Below are 18029 nucleotides of genomic sequence, written 5' to 3'. Positions count from 1 at the left end.
TTAGAATTCTTTTTTTATAATGCTTGATTTGATTGATTGGATTGTTTTTTATCTCCATTTAAGGGTTTTTTCTTTCTTTCTTAAGCTTGGAATATAAAGAAGGAAATAAGAAGGATTAAAGAGGGTTGTAAAAACAGGAGGAAAAGCAGTTACGCTGCAACTTAGAGGCTGGAGGCTGGATACATTGTTTTTTCTTCTTTCTCTTTGGTCACTTGAGATTCAAGTTTCTTTCAGCTTGTTTACTGACAGTGATAGTAGAAAGTGCCCAAGTTGCTTATACAGGTGCCTTTTGGAAGTTCTATCACTAGCTTTTGGAGAGAAAACAACATTTTGACTTGAAAGATAATAAATGAACCTGTTTGAAGTTTATTAAATAGCCTCGAACAGCAGGAAAAAAAACCTAACATTGCAAATGATTATGTTTGAAATTCAAAATCTATTAGTTGTGACAGAGAGAATTGATAAGAATTTGGAGAATATGGAATACAAAACAGAAAAATCTGATAGAGAAACTAAGGATGTTTATCAAATGAAGAAAGTAGAGGACAGAGTTCAAAAGATGGAAGGAAAAAATGAGTAAAGAGATAAGAAAACTGTGGATACTGACAACAAAGTGAGCATGGTTGGTAATGGCAAGAGCGGAATATGGAAAGGGGAGATGGATGGATTGGAACTCTACCCCAGACTTCAAAGCACAGAAGAAGAAAAGAGAGAAAAATTGACGGAGATAAGGAGAGAAATCTTGATAGAAGCACTAGTGATAACCAAAGATAAGCTGATGGAAAGAGCAGATATTGGGCTTCAAGCTTTTATGAGATACAAAAGGAACAGCATGTTGCCAAGGAGGTTTATATAAGATTTATTAAGAATGTAACTAGAACATTAATGCTGCAAATGGCAAGATATATAAGATTGTACTATTGCTGGAGGGATACAGGTTGATGCAATGTAAATGTATAATAAAAATTAAGCTAAACTTAGTTTACTACGTTTGTGTATAAAATGAAGCGACAATAGCTATAGGTAAATAATGATTAATAATGATAACAATACATATAGATATATCAGTTTGATAATATGAAATTTTATATAAACAATAAATGGAGATTATGAGAGGAGGTTTAAAAGCTTTATCTAGAATATGTTATAAAGATGTATTGTGATTGGATGATTTTAGGATGATTTAATGGAATGTTATTATATAATCCTATTCTAGATTTTAAATATTATATATAAAAGAACATAAAAACAATTATAGTCAAATTAAGGTTGAGATATAATAATTGTGATATACAGAAGATAGGTGAATTTAAAATATGCACTTTGATATGAAAAGCAGGTAGTGACTATGGAAGAGATCTATAGAAATACTGTAAACAACTGACACACTTTCTACAATTTGTAATGGAAGATGGGTTTATTTTTATTTTTATGTTTGTTTGTCTTTGTTTAAAAACAAATAAAAATTGTTTAAAAAAAATTCAGATGCTTGGCAATGGTTCATACCAGGGGTGGGTTGCAGATTCTTTTACTGCCGGTTCGCTCAGGGATGTGCTTCGGGTACACGCGTGCTTTGCATGCGTGAGTGCATGCGCAGTAGTGAAAAAATTGCTTCGCCACTCATGCGCAGAAGCAAAAAACAAGATGGTGCCACCATAGGCACCGCTGATAGAACCGGTTCAGAGGCGTAGGTGGCCGAGTTACTACCTATTCAGCCAAATGGTCCAAACTGGTAGGAACACACCTCTGGTTCATACTTATAATTGTTGCTGTGTCCCAAGATTATGTGATCATCATTTGTAACCTGACAAAGTCAATGGGAAAGTGAGATTCACTTAACCAAGTTATTAATTATCAACTGAGTGGTTCACTTAACAACTATGGCAAGGAAGGTTGTAAAATTGGACAAAATTGGACAAAATCCAGTTAACAAATGTCTCACTTAACAACAGAAACTGACCACTTTGAAATTCTGTACTCGACTATTAATTAAGTTTTGGTGAAATGGCGATTGGTTGAATAAATTGTCTTTACGTTTTAGTTTTGCAAGTGTACAGATAACATCATGCTGAATGTGCTTTCAATCTAAGGGAGAAAGCACAAAAGTATTTTTAAGCATTGGGAATCACTGCCAATGGAGAAGATAGCAGAGTGGTAGACAGCTTAAATATGAATGCTCTTGCTTTCTGAAGCCTCAATTGAGCTGAAGAAGGCACCATCTTTGTGGCTGGGGTTTTAAATTATACGGTTTAGTTTTAAAATAATAGGATGTGGATTTACATGGGTACAATGTGTGACATAAATGATGATGTTTTCCTTCAGAAGTCCATTTTGTCCAATTCCTTTTACAACAGATCTTGCCGCCTTTACCACCTTTGCCGGCTTCAGTGTTTCATTTTTAGGATACAAACATACCTGCTACTTGTGCAGCATAAGCAGAATCTCAAGAATTTTAATCAGTTTTGGGAGCAGGGGAAGCACTGTGCAATTGGCTAGATTCAATCTGAACAGAGTCCCATTGTGAAATTGCCTAAACAAGGAACCAAAAGGGAGGTAGAGATATCCCTGATTTTTGCTTCCCTCAATAGACAGGTAAGAAAAAAGGGATTTATATCTCTCTTTTTTCCTAACTGTATCAAATGTGCAGGAGCACAAAAAAAACAAAAAACAAATGATCAACTCTTTGCATGTTTACAAGTTGAAAACAGGACTAGAACTAAGAGTATGACAGCAATTGGAATCTACAATTGGTGTGCTATTGATTGCTTAAAATGTCTCTTTGTTCTCTCACAGTTATGAGGTATAGCCAATAACCAAACCAGGAAGCATTGCATTCTTCTATCAGTCACTTATCTTCTTGGACAAAGCATGCCTTCAGAAGCAATGCAGCCATCATGCCTCACAAAAGCAAGGGGTAGTAATGTAGATCCTGCCCAAGTTGTTGACTCCTTGTCCCTATCTGTGGTGCATTGTGTTCCCAGAGGCTCCTTTTAAAAGACATAAAAAAGTGCACAAGGGAGAATACGAGGGAAAAGATTTTTCATTATCTAAAGATTCAAGTCTGTACTGGGGTAATTCTCTCCGTGAGCATGTCTGAAGTTTTACTAATGAATTATTAATCAGCTTCTGTTCTGCGCTTAGCAGCAAGAGCTGGCTATAATGTATTTCCTTGCATTATTTATTTCCTTTCCTTTTTGGTTAAAGAGCTACTTTGCTATAAAAGAAAAACGAGAAGAGAAAGTAAACCTGTAATTAACACACACACACATACAAGCAAAGAAATTGCTTCAAAAGTCTATCCATGACTAATGCCCATAAGGCTTGAATGGGAAGCAAAAGCCACAGAAGCAGCAGTCAAGACTGCCTTAATTAATGGTCCAATCATCTGTAAAAGATGTAATAATGCTCTACTTGCTCATGCTGAACAAAGCTGGGGTTAGTGCAGCAAAAGCTTTTTCTTGTTAAAAAAACATTTTAAAAAAGCAAGTACAAAGAAACGCCAGGAAGCAATTACAAAATCCAGAAATGTGATAAGAAGAGTGACATGCTCAATAAAAATGAGTTAGAAAAGGATGGCAATTCTAGAGAATGGTTAATAACAATGGTGGGATTAATTTTTTTTTACTATCGGTTCTATTGGCATGACTTGGTGGGCATGGCAGGGGAAGGATACTGTAAAATCTCCATTCCCACCCCACTCCAGGGGAGGGTTTCTGCAAAATCCCCAATTCCTCCTGATCAGCTTTGGCTTGGGAGGCAGAGAATAGATGGGGGCAGAGCCAGTCAGAGGTGGTATTTACCGATTTTCTGAACTACTCAAAATTTCCGCTACTGGTTCTCCAGAACTGGTCAGAACGTGCTGAATACCACCTCTGGTTAATATGTGAGCCAACATTGGGAAAAGTTAGAGGCTTAGCTGCAGCCGCTGCTTTGTGTCTTTTATAAGTGTCATTGATGCATTTTCAGACCATGTCATTTTCATTCCAAATCACCTTTAACATCCAGCCTGCACTCTACTATGCTCTCGCCAAGTTCATTGATGGCCTTGCAGGAGTAGATGGCACTGTCAAAAGGACTTGGTTTACGGATATTGAGGGTCAACACTCCTTGGTTGTTTTTCTGCAGAAATTTGGGGTCCCCACTGAGATCCATTTTGTTCTTCATCCAGATTATCTTGGGCTGGAATGCAATCAAGTGGAATAAAATAGAAAACAATCCAAATCAAATATCTTCACCATCACACTCTATTTTAACCCAGGGCCATACATTGCATCATAAAATTTCAGAACAAAAACTATTTTGATTTGAAGACTGTATAAAAGTCAAATCAAAGGTTTTGATATGTTGTGCATTCTAGCAAAGTTCTTAAAGCTGCATTTTAGCTGTCCTTCTAGTACTCAAACCCAGAATCATTCATATTATAATTTAATAGGAGACAATACATGACAATACATAAAAAGAAGAGCCAGGGCAGAAGAAATAATGTATATTGAATTTTAAGGAATCTATTGCCACAATTATGTGGTGCTGCTCATTAAAATTAGATTGGACAAATTCACGAAGAATAAGTCTACAGATACCAGTTAACACATGACCGTTATGCATTTATGAATGATGACAGATAGTGGCATTTCCTGATACCATTTTGAAGTGACCTTCCTGGAAGCATTTGACTGGTCAGTTTGAGAAGAATACTTAAAGAGTATAAGCCTTTGATCCAATGCAGCAGGGCCCCCTTTACTAAAGTTTCACAGAAACTCTTTCATTTCTAGCTGTTTCCTTCTACCTACTCCTTATCCTTCTTCCTTCCCTTTTCTTCATTAATTCTTTGTTCTTTTTCTCAGGCATCTATAGCCAACGGAATTACACATTAGATCAGCAAAATACATTCATGGCAAACAGGCTGGAGAGAAAGTCACTATGGGTTCTCTCACAAAATGGCCTGAATTTCTTTTCTTCAGCCTGGTTAATTTAGTTGGGAGTCTAGCTGTGTATGGGGGTGGGGGTGGGGGGGGAATTGATTGCAAGTACAAAAGGGAAGAATTTTGTTGGGAAGTATCAAGAAAGGGAAGGACTTAACAATCCCCATCTACCAATTCTCCCTAGATACATTTCTCTTTTTTCTTTCCCATAGTAATGACTGAACTTTCTAAAGTGGCCAGACATCTAAATTATGCTGAGCAATGGATTTTGAAACGTTGGCAGCTTTTTCTCACAATCCCAAATGGCTGGGCTGAGCCATTATATGGATATACACATCCCTAAGGCTATTGTACTTTATGTACTCCAATCAGACTCAATAGCAATACATAGCATTATACTAATTATTAAAATCCACCATGGTCATAGAATGGTGATCAGCAAAAGCTGATCTTGGCAGATTGGTCATAGAAAATTATTTCTCTTATAAAACTTTTGACTTTTAATTACTTGCCAAATGTAGCAGTTGTATCACATGAGTTGAAAGTCATTTAATGATTATTTGCAAAACACAAGGAAACAAATAAACATGAATGTATATAAGGGTTATTTTGATTAATTAAACATACCTTGAATTTTAAAAGATATCCTAATATCTTGCCTAATATTGGTTTCAATGTCCATTGTTTATTTATTAGAACAGCTCTTGCTTTCACTACCGATTATAAATTCTTGAATCGTAATATTTTCTCATTATTTATAATTTAATTTTATCTTTAAAATTATCTAATAAAGTAGAAACTATTATTTTTCTACATATCTGCTCTTTCCTATTCCCTTGCATCATTCAGTTGACTCATATGGTTTCTTCCAACAACTGGATGTTTCCTATTTATCTGGTACATACTTTAGGATGTCCCCTCACTGCGCAGTTCAGGGCGGTGGTATAGCCAGCCACAACTGTTCGGTCTACCAGTGGAGTCAAGAATATAGGGGCCATGCTGAAGTCATGCTCCTTATAGTTGTACTTTTTACTGATCAAGCCTAGAAGAATAAAAAGCCAAGATAATCATCAGTGGATTCAAGCTCCAATCTTATCGTCAAATTTCCTTGGTATCCTGTTGAATGGGATTGGACTTCATCAGGTGCACATAAGGACCATTCCTGGATCACTTTTGTGGATTTTGTTCTTTCACATAAACCTGATGCAGCCTATTTTAGCAGTTACATGTGATCTTAAGAAAAATCTACACAAATATTCCTGTAACTGACCCCTTAAAATACATATTAGTTTTTCATCCTCAGGATGAATTATTTTGCCAAGTGTGACTTAATTTTTTTAAAAAAATATTTTTCCTGACCCAAGAATATTAATTTAGTCTGCAAACATCAGGCTGGTATAAAGAAAATTAATTACTTATCTGTTCCATGGGTCAATTTCTCAAGCATCTACAAAAAGTTCTAGATAATCCAGGATTTTTAAACCATCTCTCCTTTGAGTGACTATTTAGCTTCTTCCTCTCTTAAACAAACATTCCCTTTTCTCAAAGTTGGCACTCTACCCCCTTGTACTCATGCTCTTACCATCCTTTGACAGCTGAGCCCATTAATAACTGATTCAAACATGTAGGAAGATTTTCTGTGAAGACAGTTTTGTAGCAGTAGTAATGGAGTTTGCAAGCAGATGGTTCCCCATTGACAGAAACTTTCAGCTTGCCCTGCTCCTTGGCTTTCTCTCATCACCTTGAGGGTTACGGTTGTGACTGCCACTCCTTTTCAATAAGCTACTTATGCTAAGTGAAGGGCAACTTTGCAGCTTTCCTTTCACAGTGACTGATTCATGATCTCTTTTTAAATCACCACAAATCAAGCACAGGATGAGTAAAAGTGGCAGGTGGACTACTGGCTCAATGCCATTTTTCCATGCTCCTGTTTTTCAACTGGAGAAACACCTGGACACCATATCTAGAGACTGTGGTGTGCTGTGATGGACATAATGGATTCATAAGAATTGATTTTTAGGGTGTCTTGGATGCAAAAATATGACTGTGTAAAAATTAACTGAATAATTCAAATGTTTGAAAGAGTGGATATATCTGTTCTTCCTGAGTTTGGAATAAACGACAGTCCCCTCTGCTAGATTTCTTTGGCCTCACTATTTTTTTCAAGCCATCTAGCTATACATGAGCTTACCGCTTTTCTGGATGTTTGCAGTGTTTTTGGAGACCCCAGGTTGCTCACTGAGTCCACAGATATTCTCGCTGTAGACCCGGAAGTAGTATTCATTGCCCATGATGAGATCAGACACTGTGCAACGGGTAAGCCGGTTGTGTTCATATACAGTGAACCATTCCTGAGGATAAAATCAGGGACAGAGAGAAAAAGGATGATAGGGAGGTAAGGATTAGGGTAAGTTTGGAGCTAAACATAGAAATATCTTATTGATCACTGCATTTAGACACCTTAATGTATTTATCATATGAAGTAGTAAAGATTTTACACAGATTTCATACATTTGCAAACTGATGACCTAATCCCAACTGGGTGGTTTTGATATGATGCTATACAACAATTTGCTGTTTAGAGAGGAGGAGGGGAATGGTACCCAGATTTTCCACAGCAGAAATTACAGGATGGCCCTCAAATCCAGCAGCATTGGAGTATCATGTTTTGAATAAGACATCAAATACTCATCCATTTAAATGGAGAGCATCATTGCTGTCCAGGTACTCAATTATGCACAGGACTACAAACTAACAGAGCATGTTGTCCTACATTATCAAAAGCTGTCATATGCAACTACATACACATAATGGACAGAGAAAGAGGTAGTTCTCAAAAAGCTTGTAATCCAGAGCTTCTTTTCATCTGCCCCCACAGACCTAATTTTTTGTCCTCAAAGTAAAATTGATGGAATGATTAATGTATTTGATCTTTCTTTATTCAAAAAAGGAAGGTTCCAAAAGTGAATCTTTTTTTCTGTCCATAGATTATCCCAGCAGAGAAATTTATTGTATCATATCCCCTTACTCAGAACCCTTTCTAGGATCCATAATACAGTGCCTAAAATAAATCAAGGGCATGAGTTGACACACCATGTCTGAAAAAGACACTCTTTCTTAAGATATCATTCTGGGCAGAAAGCAGCAATTACTCTAAATCCCCAAAGCACGTATTTTAGATCTTTTGGTGCTGTTCTCACAGCAGTCTTGGAATTACTGCCTGATCATCTAGCTGTAACTCAATTGGATTTTGACCATAAATTATTCTGGCAAGTGGAACCCCTGCAGTGATAGTGGGTACGTACTTTCTCTGATAATCTCAGCAGTAAACCTGTTGCAGCCCACATATGTTAACCAAGGATGTGCTAAGAATCTGTCTATAGATGCCTCTCTTTTATAATGTGTTCAGGCGACATTATGTCATCATCAGTTGAGGTGTGTGCATGAGAGAGAATGTGAGTGTGAAATGGTCAACAGTCTGGATAGATCTTGTCTTCTATTCATTCACTTCACTTTTGATAGTAAGGAGCTTAAAGGAGATTCTCCACAGAAGCTCTTAATTTATGAGTAGAAACATATGGACTCTGGTTTTAAGTCACAAAAGTCTTTAAAAACCAAAAGTTGCACTTTGATATGGATCTGGAAAGAGACCAGTAGTCAGTGTAGTCAACTAAGCATACACACAATATGATTATTAACACCCAAATCCATTCTAATGACTTCTTTCAAGAAATTGATTGCCTGATTATATGCCATCATGTCAATCACATAGTTAACACTTTCTTAATAAGGGTCAGAAAAAACCCCAAAATGTTAATAGGTTAGGAAAGGGAGCTATAAAGAAATTGACATTACCATGGTCTTCTTGTCAGCTTTTTGGATGGAGTAGCCAGTGATCTCTGAGTTCCCATCATCCTTGGGAGGCTCCCATTCTACTAAGGCATTGAAGCCCCATACTTCCTTCACCAGAACGTTGTGTGCTGGGCCTGGCTTTTCTGCAGAGGAAATGATGGACAAAGAGACACATTATTATAGAATTATTATAGAAACAGAAGAGCCCAGCTGTAAAGTTATTTAGTATACTCAAAATCATTAAGTGAACAGAAATTGAGTGGTTGGTGGCAGTAAAGGGAATATCTTTATTTTTCAAAAACATGTTTAAAATATATATAGTATAGATAGTTTTTTGAAGTCTCATAGTGGTTTACATTTCTAATTGTGCATTAGAGTGTATTAGTCATATGAATAGCTTGAAATTTATTTGCTATTCACCCATATACATTTTTGTTATGCAGGGGAATCTCTGTATATCTGTTGTAAATGAAGCTACCACCACCTCAGTCTCTGTCTGCCTGTCTGTCTGTTGTTGTAATATGGTTCCTTGTGTAGGTGTGTGTCCTCCATGGCCTAGTTCATACTAGGGCCTGCAGAGCCACGCTGAATCACACAGGAGACAACTGGCTCCGAGAAAGCCATAACATCCTGATAGTGAATAACATAACATTCTGAGATGTGCCCTACCAATGACGTCCAGGATTTGACCATATATAGAAAGAACTTTCCTGAAGCAGTAGATTAGAAATTGTACTTTTACAGGCTGTTTTTACTCACATGCTATTGCTCCTCCTGCCTTTGTTCTATCCCAATAAAAGGGGCTACCAGACCCCCAATCTGGGTCGCTCCATCTCGAGAAAGTTTGTCTCCTGTCTTTTCTCAACATTGGCCTCATGGACGACCCACGGGAACATCACATTTGGTAGCAGAGGATGGTAACTTCACAGTCTGTCTTCCTTCTTTTCCCGTCTTCTCCCTCACCCCCACCCCCTTCTCACCAAGCATGTTGCTAGGAAGATCTGAAGTGATTATTTGCAGAGCTTCAGCATTAAGTTGAGGGAGGCCATCCTTGCTCTGTAATGCCTTCACTGTCTGCTAGTCTGCGCCAGTCAATAGTTTAAGAAGTCAAAGTAATATTCAAACTAGATGCAGGAAGAGCTATTTCTTCACACTGTACAAATGCATGCAAAAGTGGCAGATTATAACTGGCAGGGAGGGAGAGCCAGCATAAGGACCGTAACATCTCACATCTATTCTTTGTCCAAAGAACACTCCAGAAAAATCGCTTGGGCGACACTAAATTTCACTTCAAATCTTCCGTGAGGCAAAAAGAGATTTGGATTGTGAAGGAGGGAGAGAGGGAGGTTTTTTTGGACTGTATTGGGAGGAGTGACATTTGGCTTACCCCATGAAGAATGCTTAAATATAGAGCGAAGGAATATGATCTCACCCTCTTGCAAGGGGGCAGGAAAAGAGCTGGTAAGGGAAGGTGACAGACAGGGGGAAGCATTCAGCAAAGGATAAAACATCCAGTGGAGAGTAAGTAGGTACACTGAAGAGATGTGATATGCCTCCAAATGAGATGAAGAAAGCCCAGAAGATCAGAGAGATCCAGACCACTCTGCACCTCTTACGTATTCCCACATGCTTACTGAACAAAGTCATGTAATGCTTTCTGTCTCTTGCAGACCAGAAAGCGCCAAGCATCTGGGTTTCCCACAGAGATAAGGAAACTAATGGAGTGGCCATGGATTAAGCCTTATTAACAGTTTAGCAGAAAGGAAGGGAAGGGGGAAAGAGTCTTCTCTCCTTGATTGCCAAACCCTTTCTGACTCTCCAATTCTTTGGAAGGTAGACGCCTGCAACAGGTTCTAAATGAACATTCCCAACTGCAATTCTCTTTTTTACTGTGGTTATCCTCTATGAACTGTATGCTCAAGAGCAACCACAGCAATAGGAAGGGCCAAGTAATCAATTGCAGAGCCCCTGCTTTACACACTGGTGGTCTCAGATTCCACCTACTGGCATTTCCTATTAAAAGATTAAGTAGCAGGTAATGGGAAAGACATTTTTCTGCCTGAGGTCTTGGAGAACTACTTTTGGTCTGAGTGGACAATCCTCGGCCAAAATAGAAGGCAGGTTCATATATCCCATGTCTGCACAAACTCTCCCCATGCTTCAGAGAGGAAGATACATGTTAGAAAGCAGAGATAATTTTACCTGCAAGGGGACAGGTGGTTTCTGTAAGAAACCGGTTCAAATTACAAGATAGTAAGAAGAAGTTGGAACGCTAAGTTTAGCTTTCTTTAATGACTGTCTTTAAACAGCTATTAAAGGATCTTGCACTGCTTGTGGATTTTAATAAGACAGTCTACTTATCATCTTCCCCATAATTCATGCAGCTCACCAAAAGAGACCCATTTCACTCCTCGAATTTCCTGGCACCCTCCCCAAAGTTGCCCTGGCCAACTCACTTTCAGTAAGCTGTTCACCAGCATACTGAAGTCCTCAAGCCCTCAAGTCAATTGAAGTTGCATATACCTGTTGTTCCCATAGCACTCAATGACAGATAATGCAGGTATTAATTATATGTTGAGAGAACAGATGGGAGTGATTTACATAGAGATAGGAAGGCTACATAGACAGGTATTAAGTACATGAGGATATAATACTAGATGTTCAAAGGGGCTGGATGTGAGAAATAATTAGCATTAAAGAAATTAAAGACAAATGTTTGCACAAAAATATTTGGGCAAACAGCAACTTGTATTCTTCAGCATCTACTGAAACTATGACTGATGTAAATATCTCAGTAATGAAAATTTGAGACTGTCCATCTTAAGCACACTCTTTCTCTTCTGACCCAAAAACAAACAACTTACCTACTTACTTACTTACTCCCTCCTTCCCTCTCTCCCCTTTTCTTTTTTCTTTCTTTCTTTCTTTTTCTTCCTTTCTTTCTTTCTTCTTTCCTCCCTTTCTTCCTTTTTTCTGTTAGTTTGCAGTTTTGTCTATGAAAAGCAAAGTGGTCCTTACCTACAACACGGATCTTGATATCAGCTTTGTCTTCCATGGTCTCAATATGCACTGTGAGGGTATAGATGCCTGAATGATGTCGCTCAGCCTTGCGGATGAAGAGGATGGTATCAAAATCAGAGTCACGGATGTTGATCTCCTTGGGATCAAGAGGATGCCCATCTTTTGACCAGGTGACCTTAGGACGAGGCTTACCCTGGAGTGGATAAAATATTTAGCATTAGCATTGAGGCCTTCCTCTTAGCAGCACTCCTTTCACTTTCCAAGAGAATGTCACTGACCCACAGAAAAAGTAAATTTGTACAACATTGAGAGTGGCTTGCTGATTCAGAATCAATAATAAGGCGGAATTACTGCCCAAAGTGGATGAGGTTTGCATTGCAACTTGGCATACTTCTTTCTGCCTTGCTACATTATTCACAGGTGTACTATGCTATATTTTTTTACCAATATACTCCAAAAGTCCAAAGAAGCAACCTGAAGAGTTCAAGGATAGCTACAGCCATGTTAATTAGAATGAAGGTTATATACTCCTCATTACAGTAACTAAATAATAGTTATAATGGAGATTGTGTATTAGTGAATCAGAGGCTACTTGATACTTTCTAATGGGAGCCAATGGTTGAGAACCTTTAAAAGATTTTTTGAATGTTAACAAACCTCACAGATATTATTAAAGGGAAGAGCTGATGAAAAACTCTACATCTTTTTGAAGGAGAGAAAGAGAATTGAGAAGAGAATTAACAATTTGAAAATGCTACCCAGCTTCTTGATTTTTGCTATTATTCAGCATGTCACACCTATGTTTATCCAAGAATGTCATGGCTAGAGAAGGCCTCCCTGCGAATCTATCTGATAAGGAGAAGGTGAAAATATGAGGCAATTTAGGAATATTTCTCAATAGAGGCAGTGCTGAGTTGACATGGGTGGACTCTAAAAAAAAAATTCTGGAAAGGAGAATGTCGATGGAGGAGAGAGTAGGACAGGCAACTGAAAATCGAGTTAAACAGGGTGAGCTATTGAACCTCTTTTAGAAAAGAAGAATGTTGGTGGGTTATCCCAAGATGGATTTAAAAACTGTGATGTATTCAGGCTTGTTGGGTCAAGAGAACGTTGAACAGTGTTCATCTGCAAGAATGGTCAAAGTCTGCAGAGTTCCAATATAGTATCAGAACTTTTTTAGTATAATATCAGCATCTAAAAGTAGTAGGGACTAAAATGACATGCCCATCCGATTTTCATCCACCCACCCACCCACCTACTCCACACACACACTGGACACTGCTGAACCTCAAGTATGCTGAAGAAAGATTGAGAAACGGGGAGGAAGACTGTATTCTACCAGCCAATACTGCATTTGCAGTAGCCAATCCGAGAGACAAAGAATGCTGGCCAAGACCTTTTAAAGGCTCTAAATAAACATAGTTACCACCTTTAGATATAAAGCAATATATGAGGATAATACACCAACATTATAGATTGCACAGCATGCCATTTGACACTGAATTAATAAAGCGGCAGTTGAGGAGTGAAAAACTTCCTCTGAGCTTTTTCCATTTGAAATCCCATCATGACTCCATTCCTTACTTGCTAATATCAGCGGGAGAAAGCAGGAGGGGCCAGGTTTGGCTTCTGGGCATAATGATTAACCTTGATAACACTTGCTAAGGAATGTTACTGAATCAGATGTAGATACTATTTGACTTAAGAGGATGGGGAAAACATTCTAAAGAATGTGTTAATCCATGTTTCACATCAAATCCAGAGACCTCATGAAAAGTTTACGATACTATGACTTTGTAAATTTCTCTCCTTTCTTAACCAGTTGCCTACCTGGAAGGGGATTACCAGGTTGATTTGCTCCCCAACTTTCTTGATGTATGTCTGTCGGAGATGGCGAGGGAGGCGGATCTTGGGTTGTTCTATATGAAGGCAAAAGAAAGTACATGGGGGAAAGAACTCAAAAAACATGCTGGAAGACACTTGATGGGAAGATTGGGAAAATGGCACTTTGGGGGATGTCTGGTATCATAGCCACACTTTATGAATTACTAACATAGAGCCAGAAGTATGAGTGGAATTCTAGCAACCCAGAATCATCTAGAGAAGGTCCAAAATCATCATGTCCAACTTTCTTCCCAACATGGCTGTGCTGGTTAAAGGAGATGCTAGATATATCTATCTAGAGTACCAGACAGAAATGTTCTGCTACTGTAGGTATTTAATTGATATCAAGCTTATGGAGGTGGGGCTGGAAAGGACCTATTGAGGGGCTTGTCGTGCTTTTTTGTTGTTGCTATATTTGGAAGAACAGAATAGAAAATCTGTGCCCCAATTATCCATTCCAAAATGAAAACAACTAAGATGACTTATAAAATTCCAAAACTATTAATAATTTTTTTTTAAAAAAATCAGTCAGGGGCTAAACTATTTGGAAATACCTGGATGCAATTAATAATTGCATGAAGCCTTAAAAAAAACCAGAATGACTGCTTTTAATCAAGATAGGAATGTACCTTTTGCTTGAAAATTTTAAGAGGAAATCATGGGCAACACTCTCAAATTGATTCAGGATCATAGTGGGGCAAACATTTTGAGAAACCTGATGTGTATTGGGTCACCCCATTGCCCCACAGGAGCTCAAAATCTCTTCTTATAAAATAATTTGATCCAGGAGACAAAACAAGCTACTATGTTTTTTTGGTTAACATCTCCAAATGCTCAAAGTGACTCACCAACAATCTCACGAATGGTGACAGGCTGTGGTAAAACGGCTGGCAGACTCTGGCCTGCAATATTTACTGCAATTACACGAAAGAAAAGCTTCTCGCCTGTTGGAAGTCCTTTGGCAGTAAAGCCACAGCGTTCTACAAGCTCTGTATTAGCAGGTATCCATTCATCACCTGGAAAGAGGGTGGAGTGCAAGATTAGGAGAGAAAGTATAAGTGGGAGGTCAGAAGCCTTTTTTCCCCTGAACTGTTTTGGCCAATGGTATGTTTGGGAGGGGTATTCCCCAGGGAGTTTCCAACCATGGTGTCATAAATATCAAGGGGGCAGAAAATAAAAGAAGAGAAATACTGTATATTCTGCTGAAGTTTGATCTGGTCCTTGATTTCCAATTGGCACTTGTGGATGCTGCTACAGGACTAGTGAAGGTTTGGCCCAGTTCAGACTACATCAGCCTTGTCAGGTAGACCAGGCAGGAGGCACAACCAGATGAGCTAACTCCATTTTATTGTAAAGTTGCATTAAGAGAACCTTGCAAATCATTTCTTTCCCTGCCCCCTTTATAGCCCAAGAAACTAGGAAGGGTCCCTTCTGAGATGTTTGCCACACCCACATTCTCTTTGGGGCTAAGTTGCCTTTTATCTGAATGTTCCTTTGGATGTGTCTCTTCTCCCTAACTTCCAAGGTTACTCCCACTGCCATTACAGACTATCTTGCCAGAGGTAAAAAGAAAAGAAAAGAAAAGGGGGGGGGGGACAAAATAAACTAAGGGAGCAGTTAATCTGGTCTCCATCACTCTGGAGAACTTCTTCAATTGTTTAAACCAGAGAGCTGTAAAAGGGCAATGCATGGCATACAAACTCAGAATTTCTTTTACTGGTAGAGAAACTCACTCCCTTCCTTGCAGTATTCAATGAGGTAGCCATCAATGCCTCCTGCACCGATTCGGTCTGGAGCACGCCATTTCAGGGTAGCTGTCGTATCTGTTACATCCTCCACAGTGAGATGAAGGGGCTCACTGGTGGGAGCTGAAGCAGAATTGAATGGGGAGCGATATTAGTAAAATGATAACGGTAAAAATATAACTACACGTACGCACACATAATTATCATTTCTTGGTGTATAATGAACAATAAGGAACAACCATCTGCCCATACTTTTGCCAGTTTTGTGCCTTTTTTCTAGGGTCATCCTTTTCTTGGTACTTTAGACAGCAAAATGCTTTAAAAAGCAAAACAAAAATATTGTTGAATGTTCATGCACATCTCTTAATCTATTCATTTTAACCCAATTGTCCTTAATGACTGAATCTTTTGCAGATGATTCTATAATACAAGCAATTTGTTGTTTATTTATCTATTAATTTTTTCTGCTGCCCATTTCACTGATAAGGTGACTCTGGGCATATTTCCCGATCATTACATATGTCCTGCTGGATTCAGAAAAATACAAATAATAACAGATTTGCAATTTGGGTGTATGTTCTCAGGAAATGGTTATGGTTATGGTTATTCAAAATGCATTTTCATGGAAACCTATATCATTATTATGAAAATGCAATCTGAATTCATTTCGCACATATCCAGAATTTTTTAAAAAAAAACCTCCAACAGAAATCTCTGGTGTTGACCTGGAATTCTCAACTCTTCTTCATGATCAGCTCTTTGGCTGCTAAGTCTAGCTCCATAGTGGTGTGTAAGGGAAAGGACAAGTCCACCTTTTCTACCTGTTTCAGTGTCTCATTCCGCTCCTGCCTTGCCCTTGCCAGTATTTTATCCCAAGCCAGCCCTTGTACTCACCAATTGGCATGAAAGGTTTGGTATTATGACTGGGTTGAGAGATTCCAATGGCATTGGTTGCAAAGACCCGCATCTCATAGAGACACCCTTCAATCATCTTGGTGGACTCATAAGTCAGCTCAGTGTATACTTCAAAATTCAGTTTCATCCAGCGCATGCTACCCTTCTTCTTGCGCTCCATCAGGTAACCTGGAGTGCAAAGAAGGTGTGGGGAGGGGGGAATGATGTATGGTGAAAGAAATTTCTATAATCAGTATTATCTAATCAATAGTTATCGGATGAATGGATGGGTGGGTGGATGGATGGATAGATAGATAGATAGATAAACAGACAGACAGATAGGCAGATACATATAATACATATACATATAGATAGATATAGATATATGCATGGAACTTATTATAGCCTAAAATTTTAACCACTTGCATTCTGTTGACCATTCAGAAATTTTCTATATTAATTCTTAACTTAGAGTTTAGAGTGATTTTTAGAATGTTAAAAAGATGCACAATGTATTCTGATATAGGTAGTCCTTGACTTACGACCAGTAACTTAAGAACCATTCAAAGCTATGATTGCCTAAAAAGAATCCTTACTTATGACCTGTTCTTGAAGTTATGACTGCCACACCACCCCTATAATCATATGATTGAATTTTAGGTGCTTTGTAACAGGCTCACATTTATGACTAGTTGCAGCATTTTACAGTCAGGTGATCACATTTTGGCATCTTTTTTGCTGTTTTCTGGCCAAAGACACCCATTAGACTTATGACCATGTCATTTGTTTAACAACATTTGATTTGCTTAACAAATACGGTGACCCACTTAACAATAGTTGTGACAATGGTCACAAAATTGAGTTCAGTCATGTGGCAACTTTACTTACAATTGCAATTAGACTCAGTTGTGATCATAAATTGAGGACAACTAGTATTTACTGGTTCTCCAGGAAAATTATGATCTCCAGATTATTTCTGAAAAGTAAGATCCCAATTACAGGTAGTCCTTGACTTACAACTACAATTGAGCCTAGAATTTCAATTGCTAAATGAGACAGATGTTAAGTAAGATTTTCCCCATTTTAGGATCTTTTCTGCCACAATTGTTAAGAGAATCAATGCATAGTTGTTAAGTGAATCTGACTTTCCTATTGAGTTTGCTTTTTTTAAAAAAAAATTTTTATTTTTTTTATTCTCTTGCATACCATTTTAAGTATACATTCACATAATTATTTTTCATATTTACATTTATCATTGTTATACATTTGTTATTCCATTTTATAGGTTATAATATAAATATACAGTTTGGGTTGCTTTGTTTACCATCCCTTCCTCCTGTTGTAACACCACCTTATTTTCCCTTTCTTTGCTCCCTCCCTCCCTTCTCTACTTTCCTCCTTCCTCCTCTCCTTTTCCTTCCTTCTTCCCTTACCTTTCTCCTACTCCTACTCTTCCTCTTCCCCTTCCTACCCTCTCTCCTTCTCTTCCTCTCCCTTCCATCCTCCTCTCCTTACCTCTTTCTTCTTTCCCCCATCTTCCTTTCATTCTCTCCTCCTCTCTCTCTTTCTTTTCTATTATTATAGGTGTCTCTTTTGGGTCTCAGTTTATATTTCCTTGGGATGGTATTTCGGCAAACCCAAATATAATTGGTATCTTTTTTTTGTTCCCTTACCTTCGCTAATCTATCCTATTTATATTTCCTCTCCTATT

At 38.2% G+C, this 18029-nt stretch overlaps 1 protein-coding gene across 2 annotated transcripts in view; it reads right to left on the bottom strand.

The window, feature by feature from the left end:
* Positions 1-18029, bottom strand: part of MYBPC2 (myosin binding protein C2) — a 69809-nt gene that overhangs the window by 3255 nt on the left and 48525 nt on the right. Inside the window, exons 20-29 of one of the 2 annotated variants that reach the window (XM_014065075.2) lie at positions 16319-16507; positions 15413-15547; positions 14528-14695; positions 13626-13714; positions 11793-11988; positions 8778-8917; positions 7114-7273; positions 5828-5964; positions 3993-4179; positions 2934-2987 (exon numbers count right to left, since the gene is read on the bottom strand). In XM_014065075.2, the coding sequence (XP_013920550.2) occupies positions 2956-2987; positions 3993-4179; positions 5828-5964; positions 7114-7273; positions 8778-8917; positions 11793-11988; positions 13626-13714; positions 14528-14695; positions 15413-15547; positions 16319-16507 (1433 nt within the window). In that variant the 3' untranslated portion in view covers positions 2934-2955. Of the gene's footprint in view, positions 1-2933; positions 2988-3992; positions 4180-5827; positions 5965-7113; positions 7274-8777; positions 8918-11792; positions 11989-13625; positions 13715-14527; positions 14696-15412; positions 15548-16318; positions 16508-18029 lie in introns of those variants that run through there. The other variant, XM_087713681.1, reaches the window with a different exon arrangement.

This window comes from Thamnophis sirtalis, unplaced genomic scaffold, assembly GCF_051295495.1.
Source record: "Thamnophis sirtalis isolate CommonGarterSnake01/CBP01778 unplaced genomic scaffold, rThaSir2_p1.2 scaffold_4, whole genome shotgun sequence".
Lineage (NCBI taxonomy): Eukaryota > Metazoa > Chordata > Lepidosauria > Squamata > Natricidae > Thamnophis > Thamnophis sirtalis.
This window is presented reverse-complemented; position numbering and strand designations above follow the sequence as displayed.